Below are 24,123 nucleotides of genomic sequence, written 5' to 3' on the forward strand. Positions count from 1 at the left end.
TGTATTTATATTTTACTTTATATATATTTTTATTTATTAATTTTGTGTTTTATCTATTTGCATATGTATTGTGTCTCCTTAGAGTAAATGCAAGCTTCTAGTAAGTAGGGAATCTTTAGTTCTTTGTACTTACATCTCCAGTGCCTAGCGCATGGTAGATACTTCATAAATATTTGATGTTTGACTGTCCATCGGGCTATCCTGTTGATTCTTTAAAGGAGTAAGAGTCCTTGCCTTCAATTCTTTTCTTTCATCTCAGGAGTTAAACCAGATGAGAAGTGAATTGATGGTGCCTGGGTCACAACTTAATTTAGGCCACCGTGAATCCAAGATACCCATACTGTTGATCCAACAACCAGGGAAAGTAACTGGTGAAGATCGATTAGGATGGGGAAGTGGCTGGGATGTCTTACTTCCCAAAGGTTGGGGAATGGCTTTCTGGATTCCCTTCGTAAGTTATTTTCTGAATCTGAATTTTAGATATATTTGAAAATATTTGAAGACATCTTTGTAGTAAAAATCAAATGCTGAAAATGTGGTGGGCATTTTATGCAGTATTTCTGCCCTTGGCTCTAAGTATTTTGTGGTAACGACACTGTTTACTTATTTCATGGAACTAGTCTTTCTTTCATAAGTTGAGATGACCAGGGCCCTCTTCTCTATGAATTTGGGAAATTTTCAAAATTGGCCTTTTATAAATTAGAGATGATAAAAAATGGTGGCATTGTCATACTTTTGAAACTTCTGACAATACAGCCTCAAAAACCTTTGCTTAAAAGCTATTTTTTAAAAAAAAATACTGACTGTATCTTCCTCACATGTATCCATAGCTAAAGTGTGTGCTAAAACTATAACTATCTTTTTATCAGAGGTGGCTTTAAGTATCATTCTAATCGTGCTTGGAGGAAATGAAAGTCATTTTGAAATTTGTACCTTTAGATTGATCAGTAATTTTCAAAATGTTTAAGCTTTAGAGCAAGAGATATTCACCTGATCATGTAAGAGTAGGAACATTTGTGAAGCAATTCTATGTAGCATGGTGTTTGAGTTTTAGATGGGTCAGGTCACAGTTTTTTTCTGGATATTCTTTTTAGATCTATCGTGGTGCACGAGTTGGAGGATTAAAAGAGGCTCTCATACATTCTCGGTATAAGGGAGCACCCAGCATCCCTGATGATTTCCCAGACTGCCCTGCTGGAATTTTGTTTGCCAGAGAACAAGAAAATAATCTTCTGGAAAAATACAAAAGGTAGAAAATTTCTTAGCTTTAATAGTAGTTCACATTTAATAAAGCAGTGATTTACTCAACACTGAAGCAGTTAGTTGTTCACTGGTCTGTGTGTTTTGTTTTGAGATAAGTGTTACTCAAAAGTAAATTTTTTTTTTTGGACTGGGCAGTGGGGTTAAGTGGCTTGCCCAAGGTCACACAGCTAGTGAGTGTCAAGTGTCTGAGGCCGGATTTGAACTCAGGTCCTCCTGATTCTACGGCTGGTGTTCTATCCACAGCACCACCTAGCTGCCCCTAAAAAGTAAATTTTTAAATATGTAATTGAGTGCAATAAATTTCTCATCTACTTTTCTCTGTGTACATGAGTAGTTAGGAGCCCTTTCCCTGGGTTCCTTGATTATGCTGATGATGTTGCATGCCTCTCATAGTCAAGTATGCATTTTCCATTGTATTAAGCAGAGACATTTTAAAAGTCAACTTGCAACATGGAAAAAAGACCAACACTGATAAAAGAAGAAATTCAACTTTCAGATGAATAATTGTAAACTCAAATGGAGAATTTTAAAATCACTTGACTATAAAGGATGTGTGTATTCAGACATCTCACCTTTGTGTGTGGGGGGGGGGCAGTTGGGGTTAAGTGATTTGCCCAGGGTCGCACAGCAAGTTAAGTGTCAAGTATCTGAGACTGGGATTTGAACTTGGGTCCTCCTGACTCCAGGGCCGGTACTCTATCCCCTGTGCCACCTAGCTGCCCCTCAGCTTTTTCTTCCCTAGTAATGATATGAAATGAACTTTGGGATATTTCCACTAGATCTGTTTGTTCTGGGCTGAGGGGAAAGGTTTTTTATTTCTTTGAGAGGTTAGCGAAAAGTTAAAATTGTATTTGAGGATAGAAATAGACATAAATAGTATCTGTAGCCTAATAATAATCCCTACCCTAGCAGGCACATGTGCCCCATAATAAAAGGTGTTTCATTATTTGGCTGCTTTTGAAGGTCATTATGGTTTTAGTCCGTTGTAGGTCCAAACAGAAGTGTGTTTGTTAGTACGTACTGTTTGTTGCTTTTAATCTGTTCAGATTTGGAAAAGCTGAAGATTAGGCTAGTTTTGCTTTAGCCTAGGGGAGGTCCATCTAGTTCCAAGACCAGTTTAATCTCTACGATGCATCTAGGGGTTGTAAATCTGGTTTCAGAACTCATTCCTTAGGCCAGGAGCCAGTCATATTTCCCAGAAGGCCCTTTAAGCTATGGTAACCAACAATTAGGCTGGATTTTCATGGTTCAAAGATTCTAACAGTTTTAATCAGTCTTTATCTCTCTCCCTCCCTCCCTCTCTCTCTCTCTCTCTCTCTCCCTCCTTTTTTTTTTTTTTTTGGGGTGAGGCAATTGGGGTTAAGTGACTTGCCTAGGGTCACACAGCTGGTGTCAAGTGTCTGAAGCCAGATTTGAACTCAGGGCCAGTGCTCTATCCACTGTGCCACTTAGCTGCCCTTAATCAGTCTTTAGCATGTAAATTCATGGATGTAGTTCTCATTTTAAACCATGGCTGTAGCTTTCCTTCATCCCCATCTCCCCAGAGAGAGTGCCTAAATCCAAGCCTCTATCACCTTTTATTTTTCAACAAATGCTTGCCAGTTGCAATTGGGCATTGGCCAATTCCAGTTGGATCTCCCTGCCTCGTCCCCCACCCCCCTCAAATCCATCTTCCTGAAGCGTAGGTCTGATCTTGTTTAGCCCTGCTTACTAAACCCCAGTGGCTTCCTATTGCCTTTAGTATAAACTATAAACTCCCTTGCTTAGTATGTCATTCACTGTCTATTCCCAGCTTACCCTTCCAGGCTTATTTCATACCCATTGCTTTCTCTCACATCTGTCTTCCAGCCAACCTGGCCTGCTTTGTTGCTCCTTGTTCCTGGCATTCCATTTCCCACCCCTGCCTTTGCACAGGCTGTGCTCTGTACCTGGACTGCATTCCCACTTCACCTCTACCTCTTAAAATTTCTAGCTTCCTTCAAAGCTCAGCTCAAGCATCAGTTCAGATGAGAGCTCCCTTTCTGCTCCACTCCCACCCATTATTTCATATTGACTTTGTAAATGTTGGTTGCCCCAATAGAATAGATGCTCCTTATAGGAAAGGGGTTATTTAATTTCCTGGTACAGTGTTTGGCACACAGATTAGGAATTGATTGTTATTACGAAGATTGATATTTATTTGAGTGATTCCTGTGACATAGGGACAATCCCACCTTGTGCAAATTGGTTTCTCTTTATTTTTAATTAGACACCCGCCAGCAAAGAGGCCCAACTATGTCAAACATGGTACTTTGTCACCTTTCCGATGTCCTTGGGGACAATTAACTCGAGACTGGGAATCAAGAATTACAACTCGGGCAGAGTCTCTGGTATCTCCTTCTTGTTCGTGGGCAAATGTCAAGAGTGATCCTGGGAGAGAAGACCTTTGTGTTGTGGAGGATGAGCAGGAGTCAAAGCTGTCTTGTGAAGCTGAGACTTTGAAAGACAAGCCAGGAGAGCCAGAAGAGATGATGGACACCGATTCTCCAGGTGCTGCAGTGGCAGGAGACACAACAGGAGAAGGCGTATGTGGAAATGACAGTGGTGGGACAAAGGGCACCTTCTGTGTTCTCAGGTAAGCGACTCATAATCGTTCTATAATGTTTTATTTGCAGATGGGATTTTGATTATCTTTCCAGATTTAAAAACTTATGTAGACTACGAATTGAGCATACACACAAATCAATTTTAATCGTCTTAATTCATTTTATAAGCTGTGCTTTTGTCTAGAGCTCGAGGGCAAGGTGAAATCATTTAGCCAATCCTAGTTTTTTGTTTGATAGCACTTTAGTAATGAAGATGTTGATGTAAATAAACATTAACAAAGATAATTTCTGCCAAGTAATAGGTACGATCAGGGTTGGGGAACACGTCGTAGCTGTTTTTACACAGAGCAGCACCTAGTCAGGGAAGAAGAGGTGTGTGACTCATCCATACTTTACTCTCGATCATTAGATTAAGCAAATCCTCCAATTCCTCTGGGTTTAAGGTAGCGTCCGTTTGATTCCACATTGTCACCACATTATGGAGGGTGTCTTATAAAACCATGACCTTTCCTTAGCCTTCTAGTTTCAGTGTAGGTGTTTGTTACTTATGAAATGACCTGTCTTAAAACAGCATTTCTAAGCTTTCTCCTAAAGGCTCTTTTTGCCTGTTCTGTACTCAGTAGGCAAAAATGTTAAATGTTTCTATGGAGGACAGTTTTCCATTAGTAACTCCCTTTTTTTTTTCCACCACAGTCACTCCTTTCCTCTTGCAGGCATTCCACAGTTCCCAAGTTCCTTTCTCCTTAGAATATCCTTCCTCTAATCCTTATTGCTCTCTGATTACTACTATGCCTACTCACCACCTCCTGGATCTTAAACTTTTCTGTGTTGTGGGCTCCTTTGGCAATCTGGTGAGGCCTTTGGACCCCTTCTATCAATGAAGGTTTTAAATGCATAAAATAAAAAATATGAGATTGCAGAGGAAAACAGCTCTCATGATATTTTTTTAAAAAGTTTATGAACCCAAGATTAAAAACCCCTGCCCCGCATCCTAAATCCCTCCTTCCCTCCAGCTTCTTTTCTTTTCTTTCCAAAAGTATTTATTACTGTTTTGAAAGAGATCAAGCTCAGCATCCAAGTAAAACAGTTAAGTCTTTGTATATAGATGGTATATGTTTTTGTATGATACTGTGCTGGTTACATGAAGCCCCAGAACATTGCCATACCTCTTTGACAAGTTCCATATCCACTTTTTTTTTTTTTTTTTTTTTTTTTTGGTGAGGCATTTGGGGTTAGGTGACTTGCCTAGGGTCGCACAGCTAGTAAGTGTCAAGTGTCTGGTCTGAGACTGGATTTGAACTCGGGTCCTCCTGATGCCAGGGCCAGTGCTCTATCTACTGCACCACCTAGCTGAGCCTGCTTTAGTTTTTTTAAATAATTAATTTATTTATTTTCAGCATTCACTTCCATAAGATTTTGAGTTTTAAATTTTCTTCCCCTTTCTCTTCTTCCCCCTCCTCGAGATGGCGTGTAGTCTGATATAGGCTCTACATATACATTCATATTAAACGTTTTCACATTAGTCATGATGTAAAGAAGAATTAGAACTAATGGAAGGGACCATGAGAAAGAAGAAACAAAACAACGAAAGCAAAGGAGATCAAATAGTATGCTTCAATCTGCATTCAGACTGCAGAGTTCTTTCTTTGGATGTGGATAGCATTTTCCATTGTGAGTCTTTTGGAGTTGTGTTAGATCCTTGTATTGGTAAGAAGAGCTAAGTCTATCAAAGTCAGTCATCGCACAGTGTGGCTGTTAACTGTGTACAGTGTTCTCCTGGTTCTGCTCATTTCACTCAGCATCAGTTCATATAAGTCTTTACAGGTTTTTCTGACCAACTTTTCTTTCTCAAAGTGGTTGGTGTCCCATTCCACATATTTAACTGTAGTAATCCAATAATTAATAAGATAATACATGTAAACTATTTCCCAGCTTAGAGTTACTGATATTTTCCCATAGATATAATTTTTAAAGTTTAGCAACCTACATCAGCACTTGAATTTTTTGTTTATATTTTTTTCTTTGAATAAAATAGTCTGAAACAGATGTTTTTGACTTCATTTAGGAGTAGAAAATTGTTGAAGTTGTTAGCAGCCTGGTGTCATCCTGTTGCTAGAAGAAATCGAGTAGCCATCCAAGCTTCCAGGATGTATCAGCAGCAGGAGCTGACGAGGGCTACCTGCCTGCCAATCTTACGTGACTATCCAAGGTCCCTGGTGTGGGTCAGCCTATCTTTGCTCAAAAAGGGAAACCCAGAATTACACACCATGATCTGCATCCCATCAAAAGATGATATCCTGCTTCTGAATGAAGATCGGCTTTATGGTGGCCCGCAGGAGTCCAGACACAGTGACCCATTCAAGGCCAAGGCACGGAAACAGAAAGAAAAGAAAACAGAGAAGGAGCAGAAACAAGGAGGGCAGCACTGTGCCATAGTGTGTGCAGAGGGAACTCCTGGTTTGTGGCCAGGTTCTCTCCCTGACATCACTGGCCATTGCTCTCGGACCCTCCTTGGATTTGTGACACAAGGAGATTTCTCACTGGCTGCTGGCTGTGGAGAAGCATTGGGGTTTGTTAGTTTGACCGGCCTGCTGGAGATGCTTCTAAGTCAACCGGCAGACAAGAGGGGGCTGGTTTTATTAAGAACACCGGCATCTCTGCAGTATCGATTTGCTAGAATAATTATTGATATATAAATGCCGTTTCATATGACAGCAAGGTACAAATGGTGCCAAAGAGAACATAGCAAACAAAGCCACACAATTTAAGTTTTTGCTTTTTGCCTTCCACTATATATGTCATGTGAAATTGCTTGAAAAAACAAGCTAAAAATCTATTGTAGTGTGTTACGTAAATGAATGAAATGCTAACTCATCATGTCATATGTTTACATTACTTGGTGGTATTGACTTCCATCCCTTGCCTTTTCCTTCAGAATATTTAAATTCTGGCCTGTGTAACTAGAGTTATTATTAGTATTGTGATTTCTTGTTCTGTATATTTTTTGCTTAGAAATTATTGAAAGCTATAGTTTTCTGACAAAGGAGCAGGATGTTCTGTTTGAAAAGCTTCTTAGTTCATATAACTAGTCTAATGTGCATTTAATTACTGTAAAAAAGAGACTTCTCAGTTTGAGTCTTTGTACATAATGTACCTTTGTGGGACACAAAGGTGTCCCTCTGTGTAATTTAACTGCTGACTTGGAGCGAGAACCTGTAACTACCTTAGCCATGGAGAAGAAAACTATGACAAATTTATGGCTGCTGTCTTGTTTCAAGGCTCAGCCTGCTTATGGAAAAATGAGTTGGATTAGAGCTGGAGCAGGAGCTCAAATCAGAGTTTGTATGGCCTTTTCCCAGGCCTGACTGACCAGCATGTGTCCTTGGGAGTCACTCAATCTTCCTGTGCCTTGTGCAGCTTCAAATTTTTCTCAAAGCCATAGATGTATTAGAGTTACCTACCTTAGCAGGGTGATGGCCAAATTGTAAGATACTCTGAAATTATAAAGATATTCTATAAGCCATGTTGTTATACGCTTTACTGCAATCTCATGATGCCCAGGAAGTGTTAGGCAGCAGATAAGAAGGGGTGAATTTACTCGGAACTCCAGCATCTGTATACTAATGATGCTTAGGAAAAACATCTGGCACTTTCCATTTGGGGAAAAACAGATGGGTCACAAACTAACTTTCCCTCTGCTTCCAGTACCAACCTGCCCCCATCTTCCTTTCCCTCAGACTGTATGCTCTGGGCTGTCCTCTGCTGTTGGTTCAGGGGCTTAGAGCAAGATCAGGCTTGGGACCAGTTTGAAATTTGTTTTTATCTTGCATGTCTAAATTGAATGTTAGTGCATGTTTATGCAGATTTAATTTCTGCAATAGAAGTTGGTAATAAATACCTGTTGGGTGATGGGAGGGAGGGGCAAGTAATAAGGAAAAGGCATACCAATCTTGAACCAACACTCTAATTTCCATCTCCGAATGCCCTAAACAATTCCCTGAATAAATTTGTATCCAACCAAAGTAATATTTTGACCCTTACAAGAAAAAGATTTGTAACTAAATAGTGTCTGTCACGGTAAATTAAAAGCCACATCATCCTATGATGTTATATGTGTTATATGCTAATGTACAAATTATTAAAGACACTTTGCCTATTGCCTCAGTTACTAAGTGATTAGAGCTAATGAGATCACATTGAAAGTTCATTCCCAGGATTAGTTCCCTTATCTTCATCTCCAGACAACCATCTGCCATAATTGGTCATGAGTGAGAGGGGGAGAGGAGAAGGGAGTGTTGTGGATACTAGAGACTAGATGCATCAAGGCACAAAGCGTGACCACTCTAGGAAAATAACTTAAAAGCATCTGCTCTGTTGGTCAGTAGCACCATTGTTATGGAAAAAGGACTGGTTCTTGTCATTAAGGAACTCTAAAAGGACAATAGATGGTCATTAAATACTTTCCTCCTGTTAAAAAGAAAGGATAGACAGATGAAAGGACCTGTTTTCCTTCATTCTATTTATTATTGGAATCAATAATAAGCCCTACCTATGTGCCTATTTGTTTAGCACCATACTAGAAAATGGAGGTATAAGACAAATGCTTATCTTGTTGGACAAATGACTTAGATATGTTAAGCAACAAATTATGTGGTGCAAACAAGTGTAATAGCATACAGCATACGGAGGCCAAAGGCTCCAAATTGGATACAACCTTAGAATTTAGGAACCAGGTCAGAAAGGGTGATCCCCTGAAATAGAAACACCAGCAAGACCCAGCACGATGATAGCCTTTCTGTGTTAAGACCTTTTGGCCTACAAAGCACCTCCATGTACATGATCTCATTTAATCCTCACAAGTCCTATTTGAGAGACAAAATGGGTTTCTTCTACATAAAGCTAAGAGATCATGTGGCTTGTCACAGCCAGTAATGGAAAGAAAGAGGACCAGAATCCAGGTCTTCCAGTTCCTAGTACACTGTGCTTTGTACTAAACATACTAAGTAAAAGTGGATTCACTTATCCTGCTGCAGAAGTAGCTGTGCATGTAGTAGCTGTACATGTAAGTGGGATGGTGATAAGCTCAGATGATCTTCTAAGCAGTTATAAATGTAAGTTCTTAACAAGAGTTGGTGATTTGAATTCTGTTGGTATAGCCCTTCACTTCTTAATTTTTTTTTTTGTGAGGCAATCTGGGTTAAGTGACTTGCTCAGGGTCACACAGCTAGTAAGTGTTACGGGTCTGAGGCCGGATTTCAAATTGTATTTCTAGATCATAAAGTAGTTAGATTTTGAGTTGCTGTGCCCCAAAATTTCATTCCCTGTGGTCAGTTTGATGATGACCAACTTAAATTTGCTGGTCCTCAAAAGATAGATGTTCAATCCATTCCTAGCTTTGTCTTCAAAGTTTTGGTGTGGGACTTCACTGGCATAGCTTTTAGGAACTTGAAGCGGAAGAGGTCACTTCAGGCCTCAGTGAAGTGTTAGAGTTAAATTCATTGAAAGATAAATGTCACTTATACTTTGATGGGTCTGTGATCTCATTGGCACATGGGTAGTCTGTGGTAGAGGTTCTAGTCCATCTATGGCTTCTCCTGAGTGACCCTTTGTCTATGTCCTCCTATAAGTCCTCCCTAAGGGTTCTACTCTTGTGCTAGGGGCTTCCTCTCGATTTCTTTGGTATTGCATTAATACCAGTGGATCATGCAAACTGTCTGTTAGTTACTTCTGGCTTTCATTACATGGCCTTGTGCATTTCTGTAATAGACAAATTTATCTCTTGTTATATCTTTCAAGGAATCTTGTGTGATTTTTGACAGGTGTGGGAGATGTCTTGTTGGAGGATGACCTTTAGGGCAACATTTTGCCCTGCCAAATTGTAATTAACCAGAGATAAACTGTAATCTTGAAAATTGTGAAATGTGAATGGTAGATGTATGTGTGGTTTGTGTGGGGTTTAGAAAAAAGGAGAACCAGAGAGTAAATCTTTGGTTCAGTGTGTCTCCAATGCTTCCTGGGAGGGGGAATGTTCTGATTCTCAGCAATCGGTATTGGTTCTTTAAAAATATCTGTGAAGTGGGGGAGAATTCATCAGGCTACCACAGCTTGATGGATGTAGCCCTAGATCACCTTCTGATGTGTCATTTGGTCTGAATAAAGGTATTCTGAGGAAGGGCATGCCTGTTCTGTGCAAATGATCAGTATCAGTTATCTTGCTCAATGTCTCATAAATGAATAAATTGCCACTCTTGAGTTTGGTTATTAATGCAAATAGTTTCACCCTTGTCTTGATCACTCCTGGTTAAATAGTTAAAACTTAGTTGAATCTCTAAACCTGCAAATGGAGGACCTGACTTTAGATCCATGGTGACCTCGCTAAGGTGGAAGACCTCAGTGAGCCTCCGTTTGAGCAATGAGACAGCCGATTTCTCTTTTAACCCCGTTTTTTCCCTTTAGATTTATTTTTAGTTTTCAACATTCACTTTTATAAGATTTTGAGTTCTAAATTTTTCCCCATCACCCTCCCCAAGACGGCATGCAATCTGATATAGGCTATACATGTACAATCATATTAAACATATTTCCACATTAGTCATGTTGTAAAAAAGAATCAGACCCAAAGGGAAAAACCACGAGAAAGAAAAAAGAATAGTATGCTTTGATCTGCCCTCAGACTCCATAGTTCTTTCTTTGGATGTGGGTAGCATTTTCCATCATGAATCTTTTGGAATTGTCTTAGATCATTGCATTGCTGAGAAGAGCTAAGTCTATCAAAGTTGGTCATTGTACTTAACACCATTTTTTACCTGTAACAGTAACAGTAGGCATCTAGAGACAAGATGAATCAATGAAACCTGCCCTCAAGAAGCTTCCATTCTAGCAAGGGGAAATGAGTTTGGAAAATTCACTGGGTTTCTGAGTGGAGTCATGGGGGGGTGGATTGATATCCTCCTTTCAGGAGAAATGACAGTATAGATTTGATGTGATTCCAGAACTGGAATGTGGAAGGAGTCGGGTGGGGGGTGTTGGAATGCCAAGGCAAGACAGCTGCCTACCTGAAATAATGAGCCCTGGGCAGGCATTTAGCAGAACAGTTGGGAGTTATGGAGATGAAAGGGTTAAGTCATCAGGTCATGGTTTTTCTGGTCCTGGTGGCACTAAAATTGCCTCACAACCACCTATATTTACATTTCATGAAATGCCAGAGATCCACACAACACAAGTTTTTGTAGGTTATATATAATTTCAGTAGGTCCATGATTCCATTGATGCTGGTACTCCTTTCAGCAACAGTTCTAGGTACTACAGCCCATCCACACTGAGCAACAACAAAAACCAACCAGACGGCTGGTTGCCATAGTCTAGGCATGAAGTCATAAGGACCTGCAAAAGGGTGACATCTATGCGAATAGGAAGAAGGGAGTGTATAGAAAAGATGTGAAGGTAGAAACAAAATGTGGCAGCAGATTGGATATAGGGGGTGGGTAAGAGTAAGGAACTGAAGGAGACACGGGTTATGAGCCTGAGTAACTGTGTGGGGTAATGACATTCTTGACAATAATAGGAAAGTTTAGAAAGTGAGATAATTTGGGTTTGGGATAATGTTCTATTTCAGACATGCGGAATGTGAGATGTCTATAGGACATTTCAGTTTGAGATGTCCAGTAGGCAGATGGTGATGTGAGATTGGAAGTAGGGAGAAAGATTAGGCCTGGATAAGTAGATCTGAGAATTATCAGCATAGGGATGATCATTCAAACTATGTATGGGTACAATGAGGTCACCCAAACAAGATAGTATAGAAGGAGAAGAGGACCAATGACAGACCTTTTGTGGGGCACCCACCATTAGTGGGTATGACCTGGAAGAAAAACTAGCAAAGGACATGGAGAAAGTTCAATAAGACAAGTAGGAGGAGAAGAGGGAGAGAGTGGTGTCATGAAAAATCTAGAGAGACAATCCAGGAGAAGAGAATGATTGACAGTGTGAAAGGGTACAGAGAGGTAAAGAAGGGTGAGGATTGTGGAAGGGCCATTAGATTTGGTAATTGAAAGATCTTTGGTAACTTTGGAGAGAGCGACTTTAGTAGAAAGAGGACAGAAGTAAAGCTGTAGAGGATAAAGAAGAGAGTAAGGAATAATGTTTCCTCTATGCCCAAAGGGATATAACATTGTGCACACCCTTTGATCCAGCAATACCACTACTGGGTCTATATCCCAAAGAGAACAAAGAAAAAGGAAAAGGACCTACATGTACAAAAATATTTATAGCAGCTCTTTTTGTGGTGGCAAAGAATTGGAAATTGAGAGGATGCCCATCAGTTGGGAAATGGCTGGAAAAGTTATGATTGTGACGGAATGTTATTCAGTCATTCCAGTCATGTCCAACTCTTCGTGACCCCATTTGAAGTTTTCTTGGCAAAGATACTGGAGTGGTTTGCCATTTCTTTCTCCAACTCGTTTTATAGATGAGGAACTGAGGCAAACGGGTTAAGTGACTTGTTCAGGGTCATACAGCTATAGTCAGTGTCTGAGGCTGGATTTGAACTCAGAGATAGTCTTCCTGATTCCAGACCCAGAGCTCTATCCACTGCACCACCTAGCTGTCTGATGTTGGAATACTACTGTGCTATAAGAAATGATAAGCAGAATGGTTTCAGAAAAACCCGGGGAAACTTCTATGAACTGATGCAAAGTGAAGTGAGCAGAACCAGGAGATCTTTGTGCACAGTAACAGCAAATAATCAAATATGAAAGACTTGGTTCCTCTGATCAATACGATGACCCACGGTAATTCCAAAGGACTCATGCTGAAAAATGCTATCCACTTCCAGACAGAGAATTTATAAATTCTGAGTGCAAATGGAAGTATAATTTTTTCACTTCGTTTTTCTTGCTTTTTTTTTTTTTTGCAACATGGCTAATATGGAAATATGTTTTGCATGATTTCACATGTATAATTGATATCATATTATTTGCCTTCTCAGTGGGTGGTAGAGGGGTGGGAGGGAGAGAGAGTATTTGAAATGCAAAATTTTAAAAAAAGAATGTTAAAAATAAACAATAAACTTAAAAATGTTTGCCTTTGCGTGTCTCTCTCCAGTAGAACCTATAAACCATCATATCTTTGAACAACATAAACTTCCTCTCATACATTTTCCAGCTTCATAGATAGAATGTCCATATAAATATGGTTTAATTCCTCTCGTAATGGATATATCAAGTTGATGATCAATGGACAGGGATGTCGCATTTAAAACACTAACAGTTCAATTAAATTCTCAAAACTCTGCGGTTCTTCGCATCTTTGCACCATTTTCTGACACTTTGCCACAATCACTCCAGCTGCAGAAAGACTGCACACAGAACTAAGAGCCAAATCCTCTATTTTTCTTTCTGTAATGGCTGAAGAACTCATTGCCTGTTTGCACTGGTGATAATCTCTGTGCTTAACTAAGCTTGCAGGTCCATAGACAGCAAGCATAATGAATGGTTCTTGTAATATGAAATTTCACTATTTTTTGGTACAAATTCTCCTATGGAATATGTCAGTTTTACTATTAAAGTTTATATAACCATATTATTGAAGATCTCTGTATCTTAAGACTCTTCCCACATTATCTATTTGGGGGTATTGTGGCCAGGGCTTAGGGAAGAAGGGCATGTGACTATTTAGACCACGCACAGAATATTCCCTTTAGACCCGTACATAAGGAAGATTAGGCTGATGGCGGTGTGAAATAGGGATTTATAGGCCTGAAAAGGGCAGTTAGGTGGTACAGTGGAAAGAGTTCCTGGCCTGAGGTCAGGAAGACAAATTCCTGAGTTCAAATCTGGCTTCAGACAGTTACTAGCTGTGTGACCCTGGGCAAGTCACTTAACCCCGTTTGCCTCAGTTTCCTCATCTGCAAAATGAGCTGGAGAAAAATATGGCAAACCACTCCAGCATCTTTGCCAAGAAAACCCCAAATGGGATCACATGACTGGACAACAATAAGACTCGAAAGGCTGGGAATATTCAAGTATTTGAACGTCTGTTCTGTGAGTCTTAGGTTGAATTGAAGAGGCAAATTAGGCTTGATGTAAGGGAAAACTTTTTGTCCCGTCCCCCCCCCCCCCCCCCCCTTCAAGCAAAGTCTCGTTGAGGACCCAGGTGCACTGCGGAGGGGGTTGGTCAGACAGCCTCAGGAATCTCTTCCAGCTCTGATTCTGTGATGCTTTCTTCTATGACTTTGGAAGGAATGACCTTCCTTCCTTAATCCATGCTTTTTAAAGACAGCGATTTAGGGATATGGGATGTGGCACATCTGTATGCCAGTCCGGCTTCATTACTGCACACCACGTGCTTTCTCATCTGAGAACAGTGAAGCCTGGCCAGTCACAAACACCAAGCTTAGCAGATAATTGCTGCAAACTGAAGGGGAGGTTGTGTGAACTTAGAAAACACTGTGATGAACCACTATTAAATCTTTGCAAATACAACAACCAGAATCATCTTTGATGATTCTGTGTATCTGTCTCTGTCTCTCTCCCCTCTCTGCCATATACTTTGGTATAAGAGAATGTGGGTTTGCGTGATCCCTTGGAAACCTCTGCTCTGGTGAAGGCTTAAGAGGCAGTGAGTTGTTTTGTATTACCACCTGTGTTCAAATCCTGATTTCTGCAGCTTACCATGTTTATGACATTGGACAAGTCACCCACCTTCTCTGGGCCTCAGTTTCCCCATCTATAAAATGAGGAGATTGGGCTAGAAATCAGGGGTTCTTAACCTGTGGGTCTGTGAACTTGCTTTTTTTAAAGTAATTATATTTCAATCTAATATGTAATATGTAATATATAATATATAATATATAATATATAATATATCCTCAGTCTGATAGAAAGAAGGCAAAGACTTATCCTGGATGATTTTAACAGGTCTGTTTCTCGGAGTTAACCATGCTCTTATGTAGCAAATCTCTCTTCCATTTACATTGTTTTGCACAGTACACAGGAGATTTCCAAGTGGGCACTCTTTAGTGATGGTGGGTGTCATCACCTTAGGAGAAAGTACAATTTAAAGTCAGAGAAAACAATCTGGCTCATTGTTTTGCTGTACAAGGAAAAGCAGTGAATTCTCATTCTGGAAGGCTCATACCCTTGGCACACTCTCCCGTGGGAAGAGAGTATTAACACTGCTATATTTGCGCATCATAAGGGGACACAGGCAGGTTTGAGGAGGTGGGGGAGAGAATGGAAAAGAAGGGTGGGGGGGATGTGTGTTGCTGTTTGCAATAGGGCTTTTTACTTGGAGAGGGCATAGATTGTCATTGGCAGCAATGGCCACTAGGTGACACCAAGCCCTCAGGAAAAATCAGTAGACACTGGGGAAACTGTCAAGAGTTAACTTTATATGCTGGGCTAAAAGAGAAGTGTGTGTGTGTGTGTGTGTGTGTGTGTGTGTGTGTGTGTGTTAGAACCAAGGCCACCCTTACACAGGACCACACTATATACCATCCTAGACTTAAGAGAATAGATCATATTTTTAAAGTTCCCACTTCCCATCCCTCAGAAGGACATATCATCGACGACCTTGACAACTTATATCAGTGTTACAACAGCCTCTGTTCTCAGAAAATCCTCCCTCCCATCCCTCATATTGCACCTTAAGCCTATTGACAATAGAAGACCTTATTGAAAATGGAAGGCCATCCTGTAAATAGGCACTTTTCAGATTTATGAAGGTGCTCGTTAAACCACCCTTGATTTTTCCCTAAACGGGGGATCTTGGAAGTATCTTACAGATAAGCTAATTCCTCCTCAGAATACTCAGCTCATTACGTGGAGCAGACACACAATATGTTTGTTGGGCAAACGAATGATACTGCTTCTCCGGAAACGAGCACACCGAGAGAGCCAAGGTCTCCTAAGGTTTCAGGGGAAACAGAGAGGCCAGAGAATGTCCTGATTCAGCCGTGAAGCCTGTTCTTACCGGTTATGCTCTTCATCCCACAGGTCAGCAGGACTTGTGGGCAGTGTCTGCTGCTTGAGGCATTAAGAAGGGGAGGCTGCCTTTCTCATAACAAGGGTTAGCACGGTACAGTCAACACCAAACTGGCTCTGAAGTCAGAGAATGACAGTTCAGATTATGCTTCTGAAACTTATTTCTCATATAACAAAGGGGATGCCACTTAACCTCTGGGCCTCGCTTTTCTCATCTGTGAAATGAGGGGTTTGGACCAGTGGCCTCTGAGGTCCAGCTGTAGGATTCTATGACCTCTGGTCAAGGAACAGTTCCACAGAAAGGAGTAGGGGCAGGGTGCATGACAACAGCAATTCTAGGTGGGGTTACAAAAGGGGTATTTACTTCACAGATTAGAAATACAAACTAAGCTGGCTGTGTTTCCCCTTCAGGGTTCTAGAGCTACCCCTAAGAGGTTGATGGGTATCTTTAATACTATCAGCCTCCATTCTCATGTTTCTTCCGCTCCCCAAACTGTTAACCACTAGTGATTAATGTTCCAGTTCAAGTTAACCAATTACTTGTTATTGCTTGGCTTTCAAAGAGGAGATATTTATTTGAAGAGGCAGCAAGGACAGGCAGCTAGGTGGTACGGTGGACAGAGTGCCAGGCCTGGAGTCAGGAAGACCTGAGTTCCAATCTGGCTTCAGACAGTTACTAGCTGTGTGACCCTGGGCAAATTGCTTAACCCTGTTTGCCTCAGTTTCCTCATCTGTAAAATGAACTGGAGAAGGAAATGGCAAACCACTCCAGTGTTTTTGCCAAGAAAACCCTAAATGGGGTCATGAAGAGTCAGACATGACTGACACAACTGAACAAGATAGCAAGAACAGAAATATAAACATTCCCCCCCATTTCCCTTGGGGAAATATTCTCTCCCTGGAGAGAATGGTATAGGAGAGAGTATGACCTGCCAGGTTTTTTTGGGGGGAGGATGTTTGTGTTTCTATTCTTACTATATCTTCAAATAAATATCCCCTTTGTAAAAACTAATTAATAACAGACTAGTCAAATTGAATCAGGGCATTAATCATTAGCAATGAACAGTTTGGGGAGCGGGAGAAACATACCAGAATGGAGATATGAGCTGAGAGCATTAAAGACTACCCCCCACCCCCACCCCAGCCCCTCAGGGGTAACTCTAGAACCCTGAAAAGGAAATATAGCCAACTTAGTTCTGGAAAAGTAATTGCTACACTTTAATCTCAGGATCAAAATTGAAACTCGCTCAGTTCTGGAGCACATACTTATAGCTCTCCAGAATGACTGGAATGGTAGCAAACCATAAGAGCTGTGAGATATTTACAGAAACCCTTATGGGCCCATCAGAGGAAACTCATTAGCTGTCCTTTCTGTTTTACATTACAATGGACCAGATGGCTGTCTTATGCCCATTCAGCAGTCCATGGGATGGAAAGAAGACGGATTTGAATATTTTATATGTGTTATCTGACATGGCTCTGTATATTTTATCATAATATTTTGGCAGCAGTCTTCAGAAAACAAACTTAGTTGGGCCATAAACCATTTGGAATCCTGGGAGGAAAAGGGATGCAGAGATATAGTCCAGTCTTCTTAACCATCCCCATCTCCACACCCCTCTCCAAACCCTGGGGTGCCACCAAGACTGGCCTGAGGTCACTTATCCCTTCCTATAGAAGTGTAGCAGCTTGGTATTTGTTACTCAGTTTCCACAATTAGTTTCTAGATTTCATTTTCCTTCAAACCAATCTCATTTCTTGTTCCCCAACTTAACTCATTTTTCTCCTTTGCTTTTGAGTGAAATATTTCTCTCCATCCAATGTTCTTTATGTTAGGTCTTAGAACTGGTGTGGGTTGCCCAGTGTTCCTGGAACTTCCCAGGAATGTCATTCCCAAGAAGGTCAGCCACTTAGAGAAAATTCCTGGGAGTTTACAAGTGCTTTAACATGCTATTTATAAAACCTCTGTTTTCCACCTGGAAGAACTTGTGACTACTTGTAGGTGTTATATACTCCAGTCACATCCGGTTGGACACAGGGTGAAACTTTTTTTCTGTGGCCAGGGAGGTTTGAAATTTGTACTTTGTGTGTGTCACTGTCAACTGGAGGCCTTCAGGTTTTATTATAAACCATATGATATTTGACTTGCCAAAAAATAAATATCTGTGTACCATGACAACATTGAAAACATGGGCTTTATAAAATGTGTCCCCCTTGTGTTTCCTGAATGTGATACTCTAGGTGGTTGCCTGCCTTTTCCTAGCTTTAGTCCAGAGCCAGGAGTGGGGAACCTACGGCTTCAAGATCACATGTGGCCTTCTAGATCCTCAAGTGCAGCCCTTTGACTGACCCCAAACTTCACAGAACTTTAGGGTCACACTCATGTCAATCATAATCTAACTAAGTAGGGATGGGCTTGATACATGGTGACTAGAGAAAATAGAACTAAAAAGAATAAATTAAAACTAAGAGAGAAGGGGGTTTGAACCAATTAAGTTGTATCTCAGGATCTGTTACCAGGGTAATGAGTAGGCCTAGTCAGCTATATAATTGCAGGGAGACTTTGCTTACCATGTTTTTATATCTCAGGGCTCTTATAGTGGGTACAAGGGAATTGAAATGTTGTCAGCAAATCTCAGGGGAATGAGAGAGAAAACAGCCACAGTTTCCTAGGAAGCTTTTGGGGGATGTGTAGTGGGAAAAAAAAAAAACAGTTCTGCATGTAGAAAAGATGCAAAGGGATGGTTTTTGTTAAGATTTGTCCGTCTGTCTGTCTGTCTGTCTGCCTGACCCCTTTTCTTCCTGACTGGGGCTTCTGGGCTCACTGAGTGACCTAGAAGCCCTACAGGCAGCTGGAAACCCTTGGCTAGACTTCCTCCTGCGCCCTGGACCCTCTGCTTCTACCTAGGGTGTTCGTCTTTATCACTGTTGCCCATACCAGGAGATGGCATGACAAACTGGTTGGTTCCAGGCTTACCCGTCCTTGTTATATTGTTGCTGACTTGGATTGGTGACCTTGGATCTCACCTGTATGTGAACTGTGAGCCTGGCCTTGGGTTGCAGTTCTAATTTGGGAAACTCCTTGACTCCTTGTTTTTCCATCCCTGTGTACAGGGCTTGTATGTTATCAAAACCAGCTTCTCCCAGTGGTTTTGATGCTGGGAGGCAGAGAACCTGAGTTTGAATCATGGCTCTGAAACTAAGTATGTAATCTTGGACAAGTCACTGGGTCACTTTGGACCTCAGTTTCTTCATCTGTAAAATGGAGCATTGATTAGATGTCCTCTGAGGTCCCTACTAGACCTCAATCTGTGATACTATGGAGCAGCTAGATGGCACAGTGGTTAGAATGATAGGCATGGAGTTAGGAAGACAAGTGTTCCTGAGTTAAAATCCTGCTTCAGACACTTACTAGCTGTATGAACCTGAGCGAGTCACTTGACCCTGTTTGCCTTAGTTTCCTCATCTGTAAAATGAGCTGGAGAAGGAAAAGTCAAACCACTCCAGACAGCATCTTTGCCAAGAAAACCCCAAATAGGGTCACAAAGAGTCAGGCATGACTGAAAAATGATTGAAACAACAAGAACCATGATACTATTGTGGTCCTCTTCTCGATGAAGAATCTTGAGTCCTTTAGTTCTTTCAGATTCTAGCAGCTAACTTAGGTGAAAAGGTCACTTTTCATGTCATCATTTTTTCCATCACGTAAATCCCAAGTCACGGAATACCGTGTGTGCAACCTTAACTTTCTGACATTTTTAACATGGTCTGAGACTTCTTAGTAACTGGCTGTTCTTAGACAAGTGATTTATACAGCAAGTGAGACAGAGTGGGCCCAGTGATGGGAGGATAAAATGAAAGCCTTTTAAACCAAGGCATACATTAAGTGGAGAATCTGTTCTGAGAAATCTGGAGCAAACACTGGTATACAACACCCTGTATTATATATCACCAGGCAAGGCACAGCTAATAAAAATGGACAGTTCCTTTTAAATGTTCAAGTTCTTATGGATAGTTTGTGCCTCTACCCCTTTCTTTTTTCACTCTCCCTCCCCTCCCTTTCCCCTCTCCTGCTTTCTTTCCTCCTTTCTCTCTCTCTCCCTTTCCCTCCCCTTTCTCTCCCTCTTTCTTTCTCTCTCTCTCTCTCTTTCTCCTTCCTTCTCTTCCCTTTGTTTTGGTAAAAACATACCTAGAACATCTAAGTGTATTACACGATGTAAAATACTTCAGTAACAGAGAAAGCTCATTTGCTCAAACTCTGCTAATGGGCACACTATGATCCTTCAGAAAAAGGCTGGGCTAAAGGTTACCTCCTATCATCCCTAAAGGGTTTACCGAGTAATTTACATTAATATATAGCATAAACAAGAGCAGTAGGATGTTTAAAATTGCCAGGGAGAAAAGCTACTTGTAGGCACTCTATATCTTTAATAATGCATCTTTATGACCCTGCCCACAGCACCTTGTAATATAGGCTGTAAGAGTATTATTATTCCCATTTTACAGATGAGGAAACTGATGCAGAGATGGATAAGGTAACTTACATAGGATTTCACTGCTAGGAAGTGCCATAGCTGTCAGATCAAGAACTCGAATACAGATTTCTTAGAGTCAGAGAGGAAGGGTGTTGAGTCCATGGCATATGAAGATTGGTTGCTAGAACTTGAGATGTTTAACTTAGAGAAAACTCAGGAAGGATATCGCTGTTTTCAAATATTTGGAAGGCTGTTGTGGAAGAGGGATTTGATTTGTTCTGTTTGACCCTGGGGAGCAGAGATGGAAGCAGTAGTCAGAAACAGCAAAGAGAAAAATAGACACTTGATGTCAGGAAAAAATTGCTAACAGATTGCGCCGTCCAAAAGTAGAATGTACAGCTTCCCAGGGTGGTGGGTTTCTTATCGCCTCAGGTGTTCGATCAGAGGCTGGATGACCACTTGTCCAGTAGGATTGCTGTTGGAAATGGGTTGTCGTAGATGGCCACTGAAATCTCTTCCAACTCTATGTTTTATGATTTTGTGATTTTAATTCTGTAAAGTACGAACTTGGAGTCAGAAGTCCTGGGTTCAAGTAATGGCTTTCGCACCTATTAGTCATGTGACCGTGGGCATGTCACTTAACTTTTTGGAGGTTTAGTTTGTATAACGGGAGAACAGGGATAATTATGCATGTGCTACTTCCCTCACAGAGGTATGGTTAGTGAAGCGCCATCCATCCTGGACCACCTTTTTAAGTACCTGCTATTTTCCTACTTTTTCCTACCTGGAATTGTCCATTCAGTCTTGATCACCAGAAAAAAAAATGTTACCAGGCCCTGGGGGAATTAATCTACTTCTCTTTGGAACTCCTTCCTTGGCTTGATCCATTTTAATGGATCAAACTCCAGTAGCCTACTAAATCTAGCAGGCCTCAGAATACCATATGAAGCTGTGTTTCCCATCCCATCCAGCCATCCAACTTACCCAAGGTCATTGAGGTAGTAAGTGGAATAGCCAGGATTTGAACACAGGTCCCATTATCATCTTATTAAACAACATTTTGTTGGTCAGGTTATCAAGTTACTGTATGTACCTGAAAATGATAAGAACAAAACCAGAACCATTTATCTGAAATTCTATACTAGTGCAAACATGAATGTCCAAAAAAATCTTAGTGCAGTTTAACACTATAAAAATTTTAACCTGTACTAAGACTTTTGGAACACTCTGTGTCTGATAAGACATTTTTCATTTTTGAAGCTTAATACCTGGAAAAAGGAAGGAAATATTCAGGCAATTTCCCAGTCACACCATTGTTCCCTGAAACAAAAATCACTTCTTTTTAAAACCAACATTCTTCCAGTGATACCATTCATATGGTAATAAATCATGGAACAACATAATCTGCAAAGAATCAAAATTATGTATCACCAAAAGGCCATGGAGAAGCACTTGGTGGGCATAAAGAGGTTACAGTTTATTAACAGTGATGAATCATAACCAAATGTGATGCAAAGGTATCTTCAAAGTGATTTACAGAGGGAAAGGGTGGTAGGCTGGTTATATAGAGAGAACAAAGGATAGCAATGCCAGCTTTGCTGTTGTTATCTATAAAATGTTAAAAGAAAAAAAAAAGAAGCACATTGAGTAAATCCCTCTGGATGATTTTTTGGGAGGATGTGGGCCACAGCAGTGGGCTACCCCTCACTGGACAGCTTCAATCAAAGGTTGAATGACCATTTGTTGGGTATATTGTAATAGGGCTTCTTTTCAGGTGCAGTTGGGTTGGTGAACTCTGAAGTCTCTTCTGACTTTGGAATTCTGTGATTCTATAATAGGTCCAGAAGAGCAGGGAGCACAAAATGTCACAAGGAGAGAAGAGGTCATCAGAAGAGAGAGCACTGGACTTGGTGTTGGAGGTCAAGTTACAGCAACCAACATTTATTAAGCCCTTACACCAGAAACTAAGAAATGGGGATACAGAAAAAAGCAAAAACAGTCCCTGACCTCAAACAGCTCCCAATCTAGTGGAGATAATGATGCACAAAAATTATATATATATAGGATAAATTGGAGCTAATTTCAGAGGGAAGTCACTAACATTAAGGGGTATTAGGAAAGACTTCTTGCATAAAGTAGGATTTTAACTGAGACTTGAAAGAAGCCAGGAAGTAGAGATGAGGAATAGAGAACATTTCAGGAAAGGCGAAAACCAGTGAAAAATCAGGGTTGAGAGATGGAGAGTCTTGTCTGAGGAGAATTAAGACCTAATTTCCGTCATTGGTTCTGCCGCTTACTAGTTGTAGTGGTGTTGTGTGTCCTTCGTTCTCAAAGAGGACTGATGGCATCATGAGTGATGTCTTGACTTTTGAATGAATTTAAGTGAAGCAAAGTTGCTCAAAGTCATCAGCATCACTCTCTCCTCAAGAGTCACGTGAGACCTTCGGTGCATCATTTAGCTCTTCTGAGCCTCAGTTTCCTCTTCTATCAAATGAGGACCAAATACATACATATATACATACTATATACATATATATATATGTCAACAAACATTTATCAAGAACCTACTATGTGCTAAGTACCAGGGATATAAAGACAAAAAGGAATCAGTTCCTGCCCTCAAGGAGTTTACATTCTACTGGGGGCAGTGGGGGAGGGCAGGGAGAGACAACCTGTACACATATAAGTATGTATGTACCAAGGGCTAGGAACTGGGCTTGTGATTTCATTGATTTCATTGGTATTGGGAACTCCCAAATAAGGAAACCACCAATGGAGATTTGTACTTTCTCTGTAAATCAGTGTTAAAGAGTTGCTGAGCACAGAGAGGTTCTCTAGGGTCACACAACCAGTTAGAGGCCAGACTTGATATTAGGTTGTCCCAGCTTTTTATCCACATACCAGACTGCCTTTCAAATATATACAAAATAGACACAGGGTGATTTTAATGGAGAGAGCACTAAGCATCTGGGGAGATCCTGAAAGACTTAAGGTCTCTGGGCTGAGTCTTTAAGCCAAGTAGGGATTCTGAGAGTGGGGTGTGAGGAAGGTGTGCATTCCAGGAATGGTGGATAGCCTAGTACCATTACCTCCCTCACAAGGATGATAAGGTTCTTGTGAAAATGTATGTGAAAACCCTTTGTAAACTGGTAAGTGCTGGACAAATGCAAAGTACCATGGGGTCCTATACTTACTGAACAAGTTGTGACCTCTTTAAGCCTTGGTTTTCTCCTTAGCAAAACTGGGATAATAATAATCTCATTCCCTATCTTACATGGTTATTGGGAAGACCATGCTTTGTAAACCTTAACCTTGACAACCCAGAGGGGGGAAAAAAGGAGAATGACACAGAGAGATTAGAATGGCTCTATAACCACAAGAAACATTTGCATCAGTTGAATCTTTTAGAAATCAGGAGTCCCCAGATGGTGGACTCTTGATTATGGAAACTCCCTGTTTTGAATCTCTAAACACTTTCCATTTGTTTAGGACCTTATATTCTCTTCTTGCCTGCTGCGTAGGCAGGGAGAGGTTGAAGGAGGAATAGTCCGGAAGGAGGGAGGGGAACAGAGAAGGTAGAGATTACCACTTGCCAAACCTAGAGATTTTGCTCCAAGAAAAGCTTATCATTCATCGAAGTGCGTCACTGCTAACATGCACATGGGGCCTATGTGAATTACTGACCACCAGGAAGAAAGAAGTGATCCTTAGGGGCTTGCCAAGAAAAATCAGAGCACTCCGCATGGGGTGAATTCCTATTTCTCCCCAAGCACAGAGAGGCGGGTGGGTTTTTTGGCTTTAGGGTTTTTTGTTTTTTTT

At 40.8% G+C, this 24,123-nt stretch overlaps 1 protein-coding gene across 2 annotated transcripts in view; it reads left to right on the forward strand.

Annotated features, from left to right (window-relative positions):
- POP1 (POP1 homolog, ribonuclease P/MRP subunit) overlaps positions 1-10,119 on the forward strand; it is a 34,764-nt gene extending 24,645 nt beyond the window's left edge. For both annotated transcript variants that reach the window (XM_027850019.1, XM_027850020.1), the window contains 4 exons: positions 260-451; positions 1,095-1,249; positions 3,512-3,877; positions 5,914-10,119. In XM_027850019.1, the coding sequence (XP_027705820.1) occupies positions 260-451; positions 1,095-1,249; positions 3,512-3,877; positions 5,914-6,544 (1,344 nt within the window). In that variant the 3' untranslated portion in view covers positions 6,545-10,119. The remainder of the gene's footprint in view (positions 1-259; positions 452-1,094; positions 1,250-3,511; positions 3,878-5,913) is intronic.
- The last annotated feature ends 14,004 nt before the right edge of the window (positions 10,120-24,123 follow it).

This window comes from Vombatus ursinus, unplaced genomic scaffold (assembly GCF_900497805.2).
Source record: "Vombatus ursinus unplaced genomic scaffold, bare-nosed wombat genome assembly UNPS02008961.1, whole genome shotgun sequence".
Lineage (NCBI taxonomy): Eukaryota > Metazoa > Chordata > Mammalia > Diprotodontia > Vombatidae > Vombatus > Vombatus ursinus.